This window comes from Schistocerca nitens, chromosome 3 (genome assembly GCF_023898315.1).
Source record: "Schistocerca nitens isolate TAMUIC-IGC-003100 chromosome 3, iqSchNite1.1, whole genome shotgun sequence".
Classification (NCBI taxonomy): Eukaryota; Metazoa; Arthropoda; class Insecta; order Orthoptera; family Acrididae; genus Schistocerca; species Schistocerca nitens.
The window spans coordinates 48,363,372-48,377,778 of NC_064616.1; the positions used below are offsets into that span (position 1 = coordinate 48,363,372).

General features: G+C 38.4%; 1 protein-coding gene across 1 annotated transcript in view; it reads left to right on the top strand.

Annotated features, from left to right (window-relative positions):
- Positions 1 to 14,407, top strand: part of LOC126248415 (structural maintenance of chromosomes protein 4-like) — a 164,507-nt gene that overhangs the window by 138,502 nt on the left and 11,598 nt on the right. The window contains exons 13-14 of the mRNA XM_049949380.1: positions 3,135 to 3,324; positions 3,400 to 3,508. Of these exons, the coding sequence (XP_049805337.1) occupies positions 3,135 to 3,324; positions 3,400 to 3,508 (299 nt within the window). The remainder of the gene's footprint in view (positions 1 to 3,134; positions 3,325 to 3,399; positions 3,509 to 14,407) is intronic.

Consider the following 14,407-nt stretch of genomic DNA (forward strand, 5'->3'; position numbering starts at 1 on the left):
GCAATGTGTCATTATTAGTTCATAATTTTTATTAGTGCATCTCATATCTAGCACAAATTTCATATTCCTGTGACAATTTTTTTAATGACGACACGAGTATTACAAATGCGTGTGTAAAAGATAGGAATTCCTTAGATGGGTTGAAGCATTGAGTCTAAATGAAAAGCAATATTAGCTGAGTTAACACTTAGATCCAATTACTAATGTAGTAAAACAGACTTAGCACCTTTGTATGTGCAGGCTCCAAATAAATTTGCAGTTGTTGAAGATTTTGGTAACCCTGTAACAAACTGGAATATTTGGTTTAATAACAATGTATACAAAATAGCTTCCTCTGACTCTCAATTCTTTTAAGCAACAATATTATCATATGAAGAGGATCGATTGCTACTTACCATATAGTGGAGGTGTTTAGTCACAGACAGGCACAACAAAAGACTGCTATACATTTAAGCATTTGGCCAAAAGAACTCCTTCCAAAATAGTTGATGTTGTGGAAGAACACTTTTTGATCAAAAACTTAAATGTGTAGCAGTCTTTTCATTGCCTGTCTGCAACTCATCATCATCTAAATGGGGAGTAGCAATCTCTCTCTTTCATAATGTTGTTGTTATTCCATTCTGGACATTCCATTATACAGTTTTGTAAACAGGTTTCCTATCAACTAAATTATAATTAAAATATACTACAGTGACATGCTAATTAGTTAGGACAAGATGATTAATCTATAACTGTGCACATTTATTACTACATGTATATTACAGTTAGTAGCTAACTGAATATTAATAACTAATGTGTCCTCCTTTTGCTTTAATGAGCTTCTGAACATGTTGTGGCTTAGATTTGACCAGGTTAGAGCAAATATTTCAAAGTTTGTCATGAGACCACTCTTTTACAACATTTACTAACATGCAGTCTTTTGTTGAATAGTCCATGTAGCCAAGATGCATTTTCACATTACTCCACAAATTCTCGATGGGGTTTAAGTCTGGTTTATTGCGGGGTCACTAAAGCACATCAATGTTGTTTCTTCCACGAATGTATTGATTGCTTTAGAAGTGTGACACAGGGCCAGTTCATATTGATATGTTCCTCTTTCATTTACAAAGGTCTGTAGGAATGGCACAATCCTGCACCTAAGGATTTCCATGTATTTAGTAGAAATTGACATGCCATCAACAGGAACTAGTGCCCCAGGGCCACTTGCAATGAAGAAACCACAAAACAATTTTTTTTTGTGGGGAGAGTATTTTACAATCTCCTTAAGATGGTCAGCTCTCACTGAACCATGGGCACTTCCCCTAACAACTCTTGCTCTGTATCCTTGAACAGTAAAATGTGATTTGTTACTGAAAATTACATGTTTCCAGTCACCAAGATTTATATATTTTGGCCAATGCCAATCATTTTTTCTTAATGGTAGGTGTTAACAAGTATTTCTTCTTCATTGTATTTCATGCCTTCCACTCACAATCAAGAAGACTATGCCATATTGCTGAACAGTCAGTTTCAGCTCCAGCAGCCAATAAATCTCCATGAATGTTCATACTTAACTCGTGAGGACAAATTCTACTGTTAATAAATAGTTTGGTCACTTATAGGGGTGGATTTTAGTTTCCATTTACATCTGTCTTTTCTCTTTGGAAACAATGACCCAGTATTACTATATGCCCTGAGATGTCTTGAAGCACTAAATTTTCCCACGCTGTCAATAGAGGCACAGTCTCCTATAGTCACAGATGTATGTTCATGAAAAGCAACTATTTTTGCCAGCTTGTTAGGTGAAATATCCATTTTAACACAAACACAAAGTTTTCCTTTTGAGAACACAGAAATAACAAATGCTGTTTCAACATATACAAGCACTCAACTGAACTGGAGGGGACTGACGACTGTTGTTCATAGTTAAGGCAACATTGGTGCACTAAGAGTCCAACAATTTGGCAGATGAAATTCATTACAGCTAACCAGCTTAAATTCTTTTTAAAACATGAGCTGGTCCCAGTTAATTTCCACACTACTCTAGAATGTTTATTGCTATTCCTACAGGTTGTATGTAATTTAAACGTATACATTTCACTTAAGAAGCAGTAGTCTAAAACAGAGTAGTGGCAGACATTCATAATCAATTGGTCATATACAACACAGAGAGCCATTACCCTGTATTTCATTACATAGAGAAATACAGTTTTAATTAATTATTTATGTACTTATTTATTTATTTTACAAATTCCATGTCTTACTGTTTGTTAATGTTTAGGAAATATTGAACTGGAGCATTGTATTTGAAAAAACCTCACAATAGAATAAGGTGGTTGACATACTCATAGAACCTGAACATCATACATAAGTATGTTAGTTTTACTATTCAACATAACGCAAATGTCTGAGTTCAACTTCTTTCCATTCCAGTAAATAATTTAAGGAGTACTTATATGTAGTCAAAACTGCATTTTTTATTTCTGTTAAAAAGTATGTTGGTGTATCAGAAGGTGTCACTACATTTATTATATTATGTACAACAAATGGTTGATGTACTGAATAGAGAATTATCTCCTACAATTATGAAAGTGTATACTTACTAATGATTTCATCTGAATGGTAGTTACATTTCTCAAAAATCTTACACAGTTCACATTATCATCTATTCATTTGATGGATATTTATGAGATTTGTACTTAGACAGGAGGAGACAATACAGTTGTGAAGCTATGAAAATGGAACAAATGAGTAATGATTGTAAAGGTCCAAAGACCAATAAATTCAGAAATTGATTTTTGAAAAAAATAGTTCTCAGATCCCTGCACTTGCAGTTACTTCATGGTTGTTCTGCTTTTTCTGTCACCTTGACCTAAGTGGGTAGGTGTTTTACTACCAAAGCAAAGGTCCAAGGTGCAATCATTAGTCTGTCATACTTCTACTTTTTTCAGTTATTGCAACTTTCACTATAACGTTGGGTAACTGAGTTCAAATGTTGCAGGAAGACAAGGACATACCACATAGAGTACATCCGTGACTGATAAAAATTGAACTTCATCGTCACAATATTCTAATTTTTAAATGTAACAACAGCTTCTATGCTATTTATTGCTAACCATAATCTGCTATACTGGATGAAGAATTTGTTCTTTCAGATTATGATGATGCAATGCAAAAGGCCCAGGAAGTGAGTTCAGAGGTGAACTGCTTAAGTAATGAAATAGAGGATAAGATTAACAATAGAGTTGGCTTAATTAAGAAAAATGTAGAAAAACACAAAAAGAAACTATCAAGCAAGTGCTATGAAATAACAAAAACAAAAGCTGATATTAAAAGAGCTGAAAGGTGAGTTATGGTAATCAGATCAAATTTCATATTATATAACAACACACTACATTTTAGGATTTTACTTATGTACAGATTTACAGATGAATTTGGTATAGTTGCTCACCCATTTGTTCAGGGTGTCATACCAAAAATAGCACTACTGCAGCAACAGACAGAAATTAAACATGATTACCAGATTTGGGTTAGTTCTACCAACAGTATTTAATATTTGACACATCATCTTGATAATTTTTAACATTTTTATGCAGCGACAGCAACTGATATTGTTTATATAAGAATATATAGCCTACAGTTGCAGGTTAACTTTATCGTTTAGCTAGGTTTCAACATTAGTAATAACGTCTTCTTCAGAACTGCAAAAAGTCAATATTATAATGTGCTAGTAAATTATATTAGATATGGTCATCCTACAGGATGCAACATTTTGTGGTCCTTACATATAATATTATTTAAATGTTTGCCTAAAACAAGCCATGTCCTAAGTCAACTTTATAAAACTTGATGCATAACCATAAGGTTTTGTTACTTCTATACTTCTATTACACTTATATATCTTATATATACATCATCTTGGGGCATCTGAATAAAAGGGACATTTTATTAAGTTACGAACAAATGAAGAATGTGCACAGTGTAGATGGCTAAAGCTTTGATACCTACTCAAGAACCTGTAAGTATAAATGTGAAATGTGATGATGGAAGCTAATAAATTTGTTACACACCAAAAAATTTCAATAATTCAAATGTATTGTTATGGGTGTTATATAACAAAAGCAGTAAAATTCATAAGATATTAAATGTTAATGGAGAACCATTAGCAGATTATAAGTAAATGAGAGCACCTACTGATAGGGATTACATGAAATTTTTATAAATGATTATCAATTCACAATTCATATCGATGTATTTACATTGAAGGAATAAACTGATGTAAACATTTTCTCTTAAACATTGACTGGGCACCCCTGGGTACAAAGCTCGCCAACAGAAACTACCTGTGCCTTTTACCATCCCATTTTTGTTTTACAGTTGTGAACCCATGCCTATTCCTTCATTATTGCTTCGTCTAACACTGTGATAAGTAGTGTTGTCATATTTCCAAGTGAGCAGCATTAATATAAAATAAACAGCAAGCTCAGTCAGAAAAATTTTTACAATCCATGCAAGAAAATCCCCCAAGACTTCACACTACCAGGTCCTCCAATGAGGTAGTTGTCTATGAGATTATGGGGATCGAGATGTTACATACAGTAATATCGAACCCAACATTAGGTATCTGGTCGTTTATAATGAATTAACTTTATTTTGATCATGTTGGTACAAACACATCCGCTTGAATACACAATGAGATCAACAGTTTTCAAAGAAGTTCGTTCTCAAAGATGAGGCGGTCAACTCTTGCAGTCGATAACTGCCACAAGATAATTAGTAATTGATTAAGAATTGGGCTGCAATCTGATACTTCTGTGCCATTTAATCCTTTGAGTGGATCATTAATGTGAGGCAACATCTGTACATAGCAACAGTGTGATGTAAAGAAAGTGTATTTTGTTGTTGTTTAATTAAACAAGGATTTAGCTCACATAATATAAGTTTCTTTTATCGTTGTTTAATTAAACTAAGATTAAAGTGTGATTTTGCTCATATATGTTTACCTTGGTATCATAAAAACAGGTATTCTTTATATGTGTAGAAATTATGTCCCACACCTGCTTGTATTAGAAAAATTGACATGCCAACTCTAGGGTTAACTTAAAAATGAGTTTGTTTGAAGGCCTAGAATCAGCACTCCAGATACACATTTTTGTACACTTTAGTGGCTATATGAGTGTGCACCAAAGTGTGGTACTTTTGGCCCATATAAAGAGAACTTAGAGAAAGTAATGAACAGGCAACATAAAGTTTCAAGGCAGACCTACTGGCTGAGTGGAGGGAAGCATATAATGTGACAATGTCAACTGAAAATTTAATGTATTTACAGATGGATTTCTATCAATGTTTATCAGCTGTTTTCTGTTGTAAGCTATAAAATATAGCACTAATGACATTAAAAAGTCTTTGGATGGCTAAAGGCATCAAAATATTATGTGGAAGTAAAAGGAAATTGTACAGAATGATTAGAAGAAACATAGAAATGATATTTATTTCATATTATGAGAAATACTGTGCTTTTTAAGGAAATATGTTAAAAAATTAAAGAAACCTCTTTGTAATGTCGGAAATTAATCATTCAGGTAATGAAATTAAATTTATATGCAAAACTTTTTAACAAAAGTGAGTACTTTGTTATTAATGATGCAGCCAAATAACAAACAATAGCAGTCAGGTAGCCAATGTAATTAATGATCATTTCTTGGAAGTAGCTGAGAAGATTGGCATTGGCAGCTCAAGGAATAAAGAAATAGAATATATGCAAGAAGCAATGCTAAAGCCTCATAAATACAGGCCAATCACAATAACACTATACTCTGCCAAATAAATTAAGAATGTAACTAACCCCCTCAGAAACAAAAATTCTCTTGTAGTTAAGCATATCTCAGGGAACATATTAAAAATCCTGTTCTTCACATACATCACAGGGGATATTTCCAGGCTGGCTGTGAAATATGCTATTGCTGAACCTCTTTACAAGAAAGGTAAGAAGGCATGGATTGATAATTATGAATCAGACACTCAACTTGAAACCTCCTTAGAGGTATTGGAAAATCTTATACATGCAAGAACAATTACACTCTTCTCTCTCGAAATATGATAGATATTCAATCTCAATTTGTATTTCGTAAGTTTATGCCCACAGGACATGCAATTTTTACAGTTCAACAATCAGGATGTATAAAATGTAAAAGACAAATTATGCCAATTGCTATTTTCTTTGACATGACATGATATGACATGACATTACATTACATTACAATAATATTTGTTCCATAGATGATTATACAACATTTTGTAATGATGTGTAATGTGTCAGTTTAACATAAGTTTTCTTTACATGACATGTCTTTTTTTTTCAGTTACTACTGCATATCTAAAAATTCATCTATTGAGTAGGCGTTGTCATAGAGAAATTCTTTTAATTTGTTTTTAAATGCTGGTTGGCTATCTATCAGACTTTTTAATGCTGTTTCGTAAATTATTAGAGATTTTTGTGGTAGCATAATTCACCCCTTTTTGTGCCAAAGTAAGATTTAACCCAGAATAGTGAAGATCATCCTTTCTTCTAGTGTTGTAGCCATGCACTTTGCTATTATTTTTGAAATGGGATGGATTATTAATTATAAATTTCATAAGTGAATATATGTATTGTGGAGGTACTGTGAATATCCCAAAGGGTAAATAAGGGCCTGTGAGGTGATCTTGGGTGGGCTCCAGCTATTATTCTGAGTACATGCGTTTGTGAAATGAATACATTTTCTCTTAATGATGAATTACCTCAAAATATGATGTCATATGAAAGCAGTGATATGCAATAACCCTAATAGCATAAGAAGCTGAATCTAAACGTTCCAGCTGATCATCAATGTGTTTCTTCCAATTCAATTTCTCATAAAAGCCCTCACCCAGAAATTTGGAATATTTTGCCTTAGCAACAGACTTCTGTTCAAAGTCCATATTTATCAATGGTGTTATGCCATTCACTGTACAGAACTGTGTATACTAGATTTTCTCAAAATTTAGTGAGAGTTTATTTGCAGAGAACCACTTAATAATCTTCTGAAAGACATTATTTACAATTTCCTCAGCTAATTCTTGTTTATTGGGTGTGATTTCTATACTTGTATTATCAGCAAAAAGAACTAGCTTTGTCCTCTTCATGAATATAGAGTGGCAAGTCATTAATATATATTAAGGGGAGTTGGAACACCCTATCCCAACAATGTTAAATTTAGTAACTTGGCTTCCCTCTATTTCAGGAACAACTGTAGCCATTGACATGAAACTTGTACAGGACATTAAACTGTGTATTCTGAGTCTACTGAACTACAATAATTGTATTTTAGCCCCTGCTTTTGGAAATACAGTTTTTTAATTACACGGTTAAAATTTTGTGTACTTTTTTCTACATTATCCTAAATAATTTTAATGTACATAACATTATGTTCTTCTTTAATTTCAGTAGACTCAGGATATACTGTACTCAAAGTGGTTTCTGAGATTTAGAGAAAAATGCAACAGAAAATATAAAATTTCAGGAATGCCTTCTAAAGCTTCAAAAGACTGTAACTCACTAAATATATGCTTAATTAATTTTTTTATTTTTAGTCACTCAGAAGCACCCTGCGTCATACTGTATATCATCCTCTTGATCTTTTTCCAAGTTTCTTCTTCTTTTCTTCTTTCTGGACTCAGTGGCCAATTGTGCTGCATACTCTGCTTTATCAATGCAAACCTTCCAGAATGAGATTTTCACTCTGCAGTGGAGTGTATGCTGATATGAAACTTCCTGACAAATTAAAACTGTGTGCCGGACCAAGACTCGAACTCGGGGAACTTTGCCATTCTCGGGCAAGTGCTCTACCAACTGAGCTACCCAAGCACGACTCACGACCCGTCCCCACAGCTTCAATTCTGCCAGTACCTCGTCTCCTACCTTCCCAATTTCACAGAAGCTATTCTGTGAACCTTGCAGAACTAGCACTCCTGGAAGAAAGGATATTGTGGAGACATGGCTTAGCCACAGCCTAGGGGATGTTTCTAGAATGAGATTTTCACTCTGCAGAGGAGTGTGCGCACTTGCTGGTGAATGGAGAAGTTCCAGAGTTCAAATCTCGGTCCATCAGACAGTTTTAATCTGTCAGGAAGTTTCAATGCAAACCTTGTCCCCTGTTCAAGTTTTCTGATGCAGTTTACTCCAGGATTAATTCCCATATGCTGTAGCACTTTCACCCTACCAATGTTGCCATCATTAAGAGCAATAACAGCATCAGTGACCCCTCACTTTAGTTTCTTTATTCCAACAGAAACATTTTTTGGTAAGCACGTCCATATAAGATTATTGATTGGGATTTTGAGTCTAACCATGTACACACTTCTTCAATAATTCAGGATTTGCCAGGTCTCTGTAAATAGGTTTTATGATATCCATAACTGCTGCTGGGATGGAATGTTTGTGGCTGTATGAACTGTTTGAGTACTGGGCATTGCAGTAATAGCACCATTAATCACGTCCATGTCCAGGAGGGCAAAGGTGGTGTATTGGTTTTTCATCAGTTGACAGTCTGTGGAAGAAGGTAGCCCATACTGCCTGCTTCATTTTCAACAAATCCTCAGTATTAATTCTAATGGCCATCCCATAATACTATTGTAGTTCATCAATCATTTTGTCTATCAGCCTGCCTCTTATGGTTTTACCATCAGAAAAATTCTTGTCTCTCAAAATTTGTTTCAACTTCCTCAACCTGGGGCCGATCCTCTTCTGGTACAACCAACACATTCCAGTTTTCTGATAATCTTCTCACCATAAGGCTGAGCAGCTACTACACTGTTATATGCTTTTGAGTCATCACCTAAGAACTTACTGTAACACACTCCCATTTCATTCACAGATTGACTAAATATTTCAATAGCTGCAGAGGACTCCATATCACCACTTGGCCCTTCATAATTTCTGTGAGAGATATACCCCTGCCGGCCGGTGTGGCCGTGCAGTTCAAGGCGCTTCAGTCTGGAACCACGTGACCACTACGGTCGCAGGTTCGAATCCTGCCTCGGGCATGGATGTGTGTGATGTCCTTAGGTTAATTAGGTTTAAGTAGTTCTACGTTCTAGGAGACTGATGACCACAGATGTTAAGTCCCATAGTGCTCAGAGCCATTTTTGATATACCCTTCTTCATTCCCTGATTTAAGCTTATCACAATATTTGGTTAAAACCTGGAAATCTGTTACCTTTCTAGTATCCTCACTGGTCACCATAGCAACAGAATTCTTAGAACTGTAGCCGCACTTCTGCCAAACAAGTGCCATCAAAAACTACTGATATATTAGTCATACCATCATTTATTTCAACATCATATTTTGCAACACCCTTCATTGACTCACAAGCAACAGATTCCACAGCAGCTCCAATATATCCTGATACTTGTCGATTTTACAGGGTGGGTGTGGAATACTCATCATAGCACACATTTTTTCTGCTGCAGTGTGTCCTTTGCCAAAAACTCTCAATCCATAAAACCACCTAACATTTACTTCAAAATAATTATCTTTACACTTATCAGAATTCTAAAATGAATGAGTATATTTATGACTGGCACAATTAATTGTGAGTTTCCTGGCTAGCCATTTGATACCTCACTGTCTTCATGTAAACTAACTAGCCCTCCACTATTTTACAACACACACACATTCACCTAACAGCCTTGTTAGGATGTCTAAATCTATCAGAATATAACCTATCCTACCATTTACATCACTTTCGTTTTGAGAAAACTGTGTATCACAACATTATTTTTAATCTTCAAAACACTAATGGGTGTTTCTCTAGATACTGATGAGTTTGCCTGTATTTCACTGTCGGTAACTTCACACACCACATGTTGAACATAAAATGTAAAAAATTTAAAAAATAAAAAAGATTAATTTAAAATAATCATGTATTATTGTTTTTCCTCACATGTTTTACATCCTGGAGGGCCTCCTCACTTCGGATAAATTCGAATGAAAGTAAATCTAATGTAATCTAATCTAATGTTTACCTTTATTCAAAAATCTATTACCATGAAACCCATGCATATGCAATGAGAATATTGTACAATGTTACCAGTATGGGCATAAGAAAAGTAGTATATCACAGCTACTTTGAGTGAGTAATAAGGTGTGGAATTGTATTTTGGGGTAACTCAAACCATATGTGTTGAATACTAAAACTTCAGAAGACTGTCATTAGTAATATGAACAATGTAGGACGAAGAAAATCATGTCGCCCACTCCTAAAAAGTCTGAGTATACCAAGTATTTCCTCACTATACATATATGAGCTGATTATCTTTGGACACAGTAACCCTGATTTATTTGTAGCAAATCATTTTCAACATGATTACAACACAAGAAATCAAAATAATTTTAGGCTGCCCACCCACCATTTAAAACTTTATCCACATTATATGGGTATGAAAAGTTATAAGAAAGTGAAAGAAAGAGAATTGCTCAGCATAAATTTAGAAACACTGAAAAAATCCTTATATGAGAAACTAGTGCAGAAATGTTACTATTCAGTAGAAGAATTCATAAATGACAACCTGAAAATTTGAGCAGGAGGGAGCAAGTACTTAGGATTGTTAATCTTAAAAGTTTGTTACTTTCGAAGAAAAATTATTAATTGCTTAATTAAGTAATTATTCAGTACTGTATATTATGTTACTGGTATTATATGGAAAATTTTCAACCAGTTATTGTGTTTTGACAAGTCTCCTGTACTTTTAAGTCAATGGCTTGAAATTGTATGTTATGGAACAATAAACTTCTGCTTCTACTTCTGCTACTACTTCTTAAAAACACTTCATTTGGGGCCATACTTTAATTTTTGAGAGATTTACCAATCTATTCATCACTTTTCCTCAGAAAAACATTACTATGAAACAATATGATACTGTTTTTGACAGTACTACCAATACAAACATGTAATTTAACCTTTATAACACAGCAATTCACAGCCTTCTATATAAAAATTAACAAATTTATTAGATCTTGAAGTAAGGCACATAAAAATTGTAACATTTTCAGCCGGTGTAGATTATATTTTAAAAAATAAAATAAAATGCTTCATAATTTTATTTGGAAAACTGCAAATTTTATAATGATATAAAGATCCAAAAAGGTGAAAAAAGTTTTTTCCATTGTAACTCACCTTAATAATAATAATAATAATAATAATAATAATAATAAGGAATATGTAGTAGCCACCAGAAAGATCGCGGGAGGCGCACATTGGCACGGCGCGTCACGGGCGGTAGTTGCCGCAAGTAGAGTCCCGTCCACCAGAGGGCACGCGAGAATTCGGACGCGACCTCTGCCGGCGTAACAACAAGAACAACAACTACTACTCCGGCAGCACGGGCCGTGCCCAGTCAGTTAACATCGGGCATGCCTAGGACACAGTCCCGGTCTACGCTAAGTGAAGTGCGACGTAACGTGAACAGTGTTACTACACAATTGGCGACGAGTATGGTCGTTCATTCGCGTGTTGCGTCGTTGTTCCGGTTTCGCAAATTCTCCACGGCATGGAGGATTTGGTGCGGGTTTTGGTGGCGCAGCAGACGGAGCTCATGGCCACCATGAAACAAGTGCTTCCGGCGTTGCTCATGGCCACCATGAAACAAGTGCTTCCGGCTTTGCTCTCCACGCCGTCTGCTCCGGCACAGTTCCCTCCTCCCTTTCCCCCATATGACGAGACGGCGGAGGATTGGGACGCATACGAACATCGCCTTCGGCAGCATTTCCAGGCGTTTCATGTTGCCGATGCGGAGGTATGTCGTGCTGTCTTCTTGTCTTGGATATCTCCCTCGCTGTATCAAGTTTTGCGGCAGCTAGCGCCGTTGCAGGAACCCTCGTCCTTGTCTTTTGACGCATTGTGTTCATTGCTGTCTTCATATTATCGCCGCCGCACGCATGTTGTGGCGGCTAGGGTCGAGTTCTATCAATGCAAGAAACAGCCCCCTCAGTCTTACCGGGCGTGGGCCGCTACCCTGCACGGTCTTAGTCGCAAGTGTCATTTTGTCACGGAGCAGTCGCGAGAGTCGTATGCCCACGTTATGGTACGCGACGTCATTGTTCGTTCGGCCCCTGATAGGGAGGTCCGGCAACGGGCCCTGCAGTTAGAAGACGCTTCCCTCGAGGAAGTCCTGTCCATTGCTCAATCGTATGAAGTCTCTCACGCAGCATGTCAACAGCTGGAAGCGTGGTGCGACGTCGCGGAGGTTCAGGGCGGCGCGGCCGTGTCCACTGTGTCCGGGGTGGATGACGTGCGAGCGGTACAATCCGGCCGTTACGGTCGCTCCCGCACGGCGCGTAAACAGTATTCCGGCCACCGGCCCCTGTTGCCGTCCTGTGCGTCGTGCTATATACATCATGATCGGTCAGAGTGCCCCCGGCGTTGGGCCGTTTGTCGCAAATGTAATAAAAAAGGTCACATTGCTAAAGTTTGCCGCTCAGCCTCGAAAGAATCGAAGGAAGCAAGTACAGAGGACATGGACGTTGACATTCAGGAAGTTTCATCGGGCCAGGCTCCCGACGCATTGGCACGCAAACTCTTTATCGAGGTGTCGGTTCGGTCGCGCCGGTTACAACTGCAAGTAGATACGGGTGCGTCAGTTTCGTTGTTGAATGCACAAACTTATTCCGACCTTGGATCGCCCCCGTTGGCGCCAGTTTACCGGCGTCTATGCGGTTATGGTAAACAGTTCATTCCCCTACTGGGTCAATTCACTACCGACGTGACTTACAAATCAGTCACTCGGCCTATTACTTTTATTGTTGTCAGTGATGCGAGCTCCGCTAACCTTTTTGGCCTGGATGCCTTTCAAGCTTTCGGTTTTTCTATTGCTGACACCATACAGTTGGTCTCCGAAGACGTTCCCTATCACTCATTGGAATCTTTGATCTCGGACTTTCCAGATATTTTTGAGGAGGGCCTGGGGCGTGTTTCCGATTTTGAAGCTCACTTAACGTTGAAGGCGTCGGCTCGCCCGCGTTTTCTACGCACGAGGCAGATCCCCTTGGCTCTCCGCCCTCAGGTAAAGGAAGAGCTAGACCGGCTGACAGCCCTAGGGGTCATTCTTCCCGTTTCTTCCAGTGAGTGGGCTTTGCCCCTCGTTGTTGTCAAGAAGCCCTCGGGAAACTTACGTCTTTGTGGCGATTTCAAGGCCACCATTAATTCCCAATTGGTGGTGGACACCTATCCTTTGCCTCGTGCTGATGAATTGTTCTCCGCCGTAGCGGGAGGCCAATATTTTTCGAAAATCGATCTTTCGGAGGCTTATCATGAGATACCACTTGATGAGGACTCCAAACGGCTGGCGGTCGTCAACACCCCGTTTGGCCTTTACCAATACCAGCGGTTGGCTTTTGGAATATCCAGTGCCCCGGCGATATTCCAGCGTTATCTTGAGCATGTCCCGTCGACAATCCCTCATTGTATTAATTACCTGGATGACATAATTGTCACAGGCCGCAGCATGAAGGAACACTTGCACAACCTTCGCACCCTCTTTCTCAAATTCAGGTCTGTGGGCTTGCGTTGCAACCTGCATAAGTCAACCTTCTTCCAACCGTCCATTGAGTATGTGGGCTACACCATATCTCGGCATGGCATCCAGCCACTAGGAAGTTTGGTCCAAGGTATCGTCAACCTTCCTCGGCCCGCTTCGCTGAAAGAGTTACAAGCTTTTTTAGGCAAGATAGCCTATTACTACCGGTTCATTCCCAGGGCTTCCACTATAGCCCACCCCCTGTACTGCATTCTGCACAAGGGTCTTCCTTTTGATTGGTCGCCTGCATGCGAGCGAGCGTTCACCTCGTTGAAGGGCCTCCTCACTTCAGCCCCTTGTTTGGCTACTTTTGATCCCCATAAGCCGTTGGTCCTGGCTACAGATGCTTCGCAGTATGGGGTGGGGGCGGTCCTGGCCCATCGCAACGCAGATGGTTCCGAGCAACCACTGGCGTTTGCGTCTAAAACGCTTAGTCCCGTGCGGGCCCATTACTCCCAGGTGGAAAAAGAGGCTTTGGCCATTGTCTACGCTGTTACCAAGTTTCACCTTTTCTTGTATGGCACGAAGTTTCAGTTAATCACTGACCATAAGCCGTTAATATCGTTATTTGGCCCCGCCTCTCAGATTCCGGATAGGGTGGCCCACAGACTACAGCGCTGGGCCTTGTTCCTCTCTAAGTACCATTATGACATTCATTTTCGCCCTGCAGGACAGCATGCCAACGCCGACGCTCTTTCCCGTCTTCCGGTGGGCCCGGATCCTACGTTCGATTGAGAGGAGATTATGTGTTTTCATTTGGATGTGGCGTCCCGCCAAGCAGTTGATGGCTTCCCGATCACTAGTTCTCGAGTCGCCAGGGAAACGGCGGCTGAC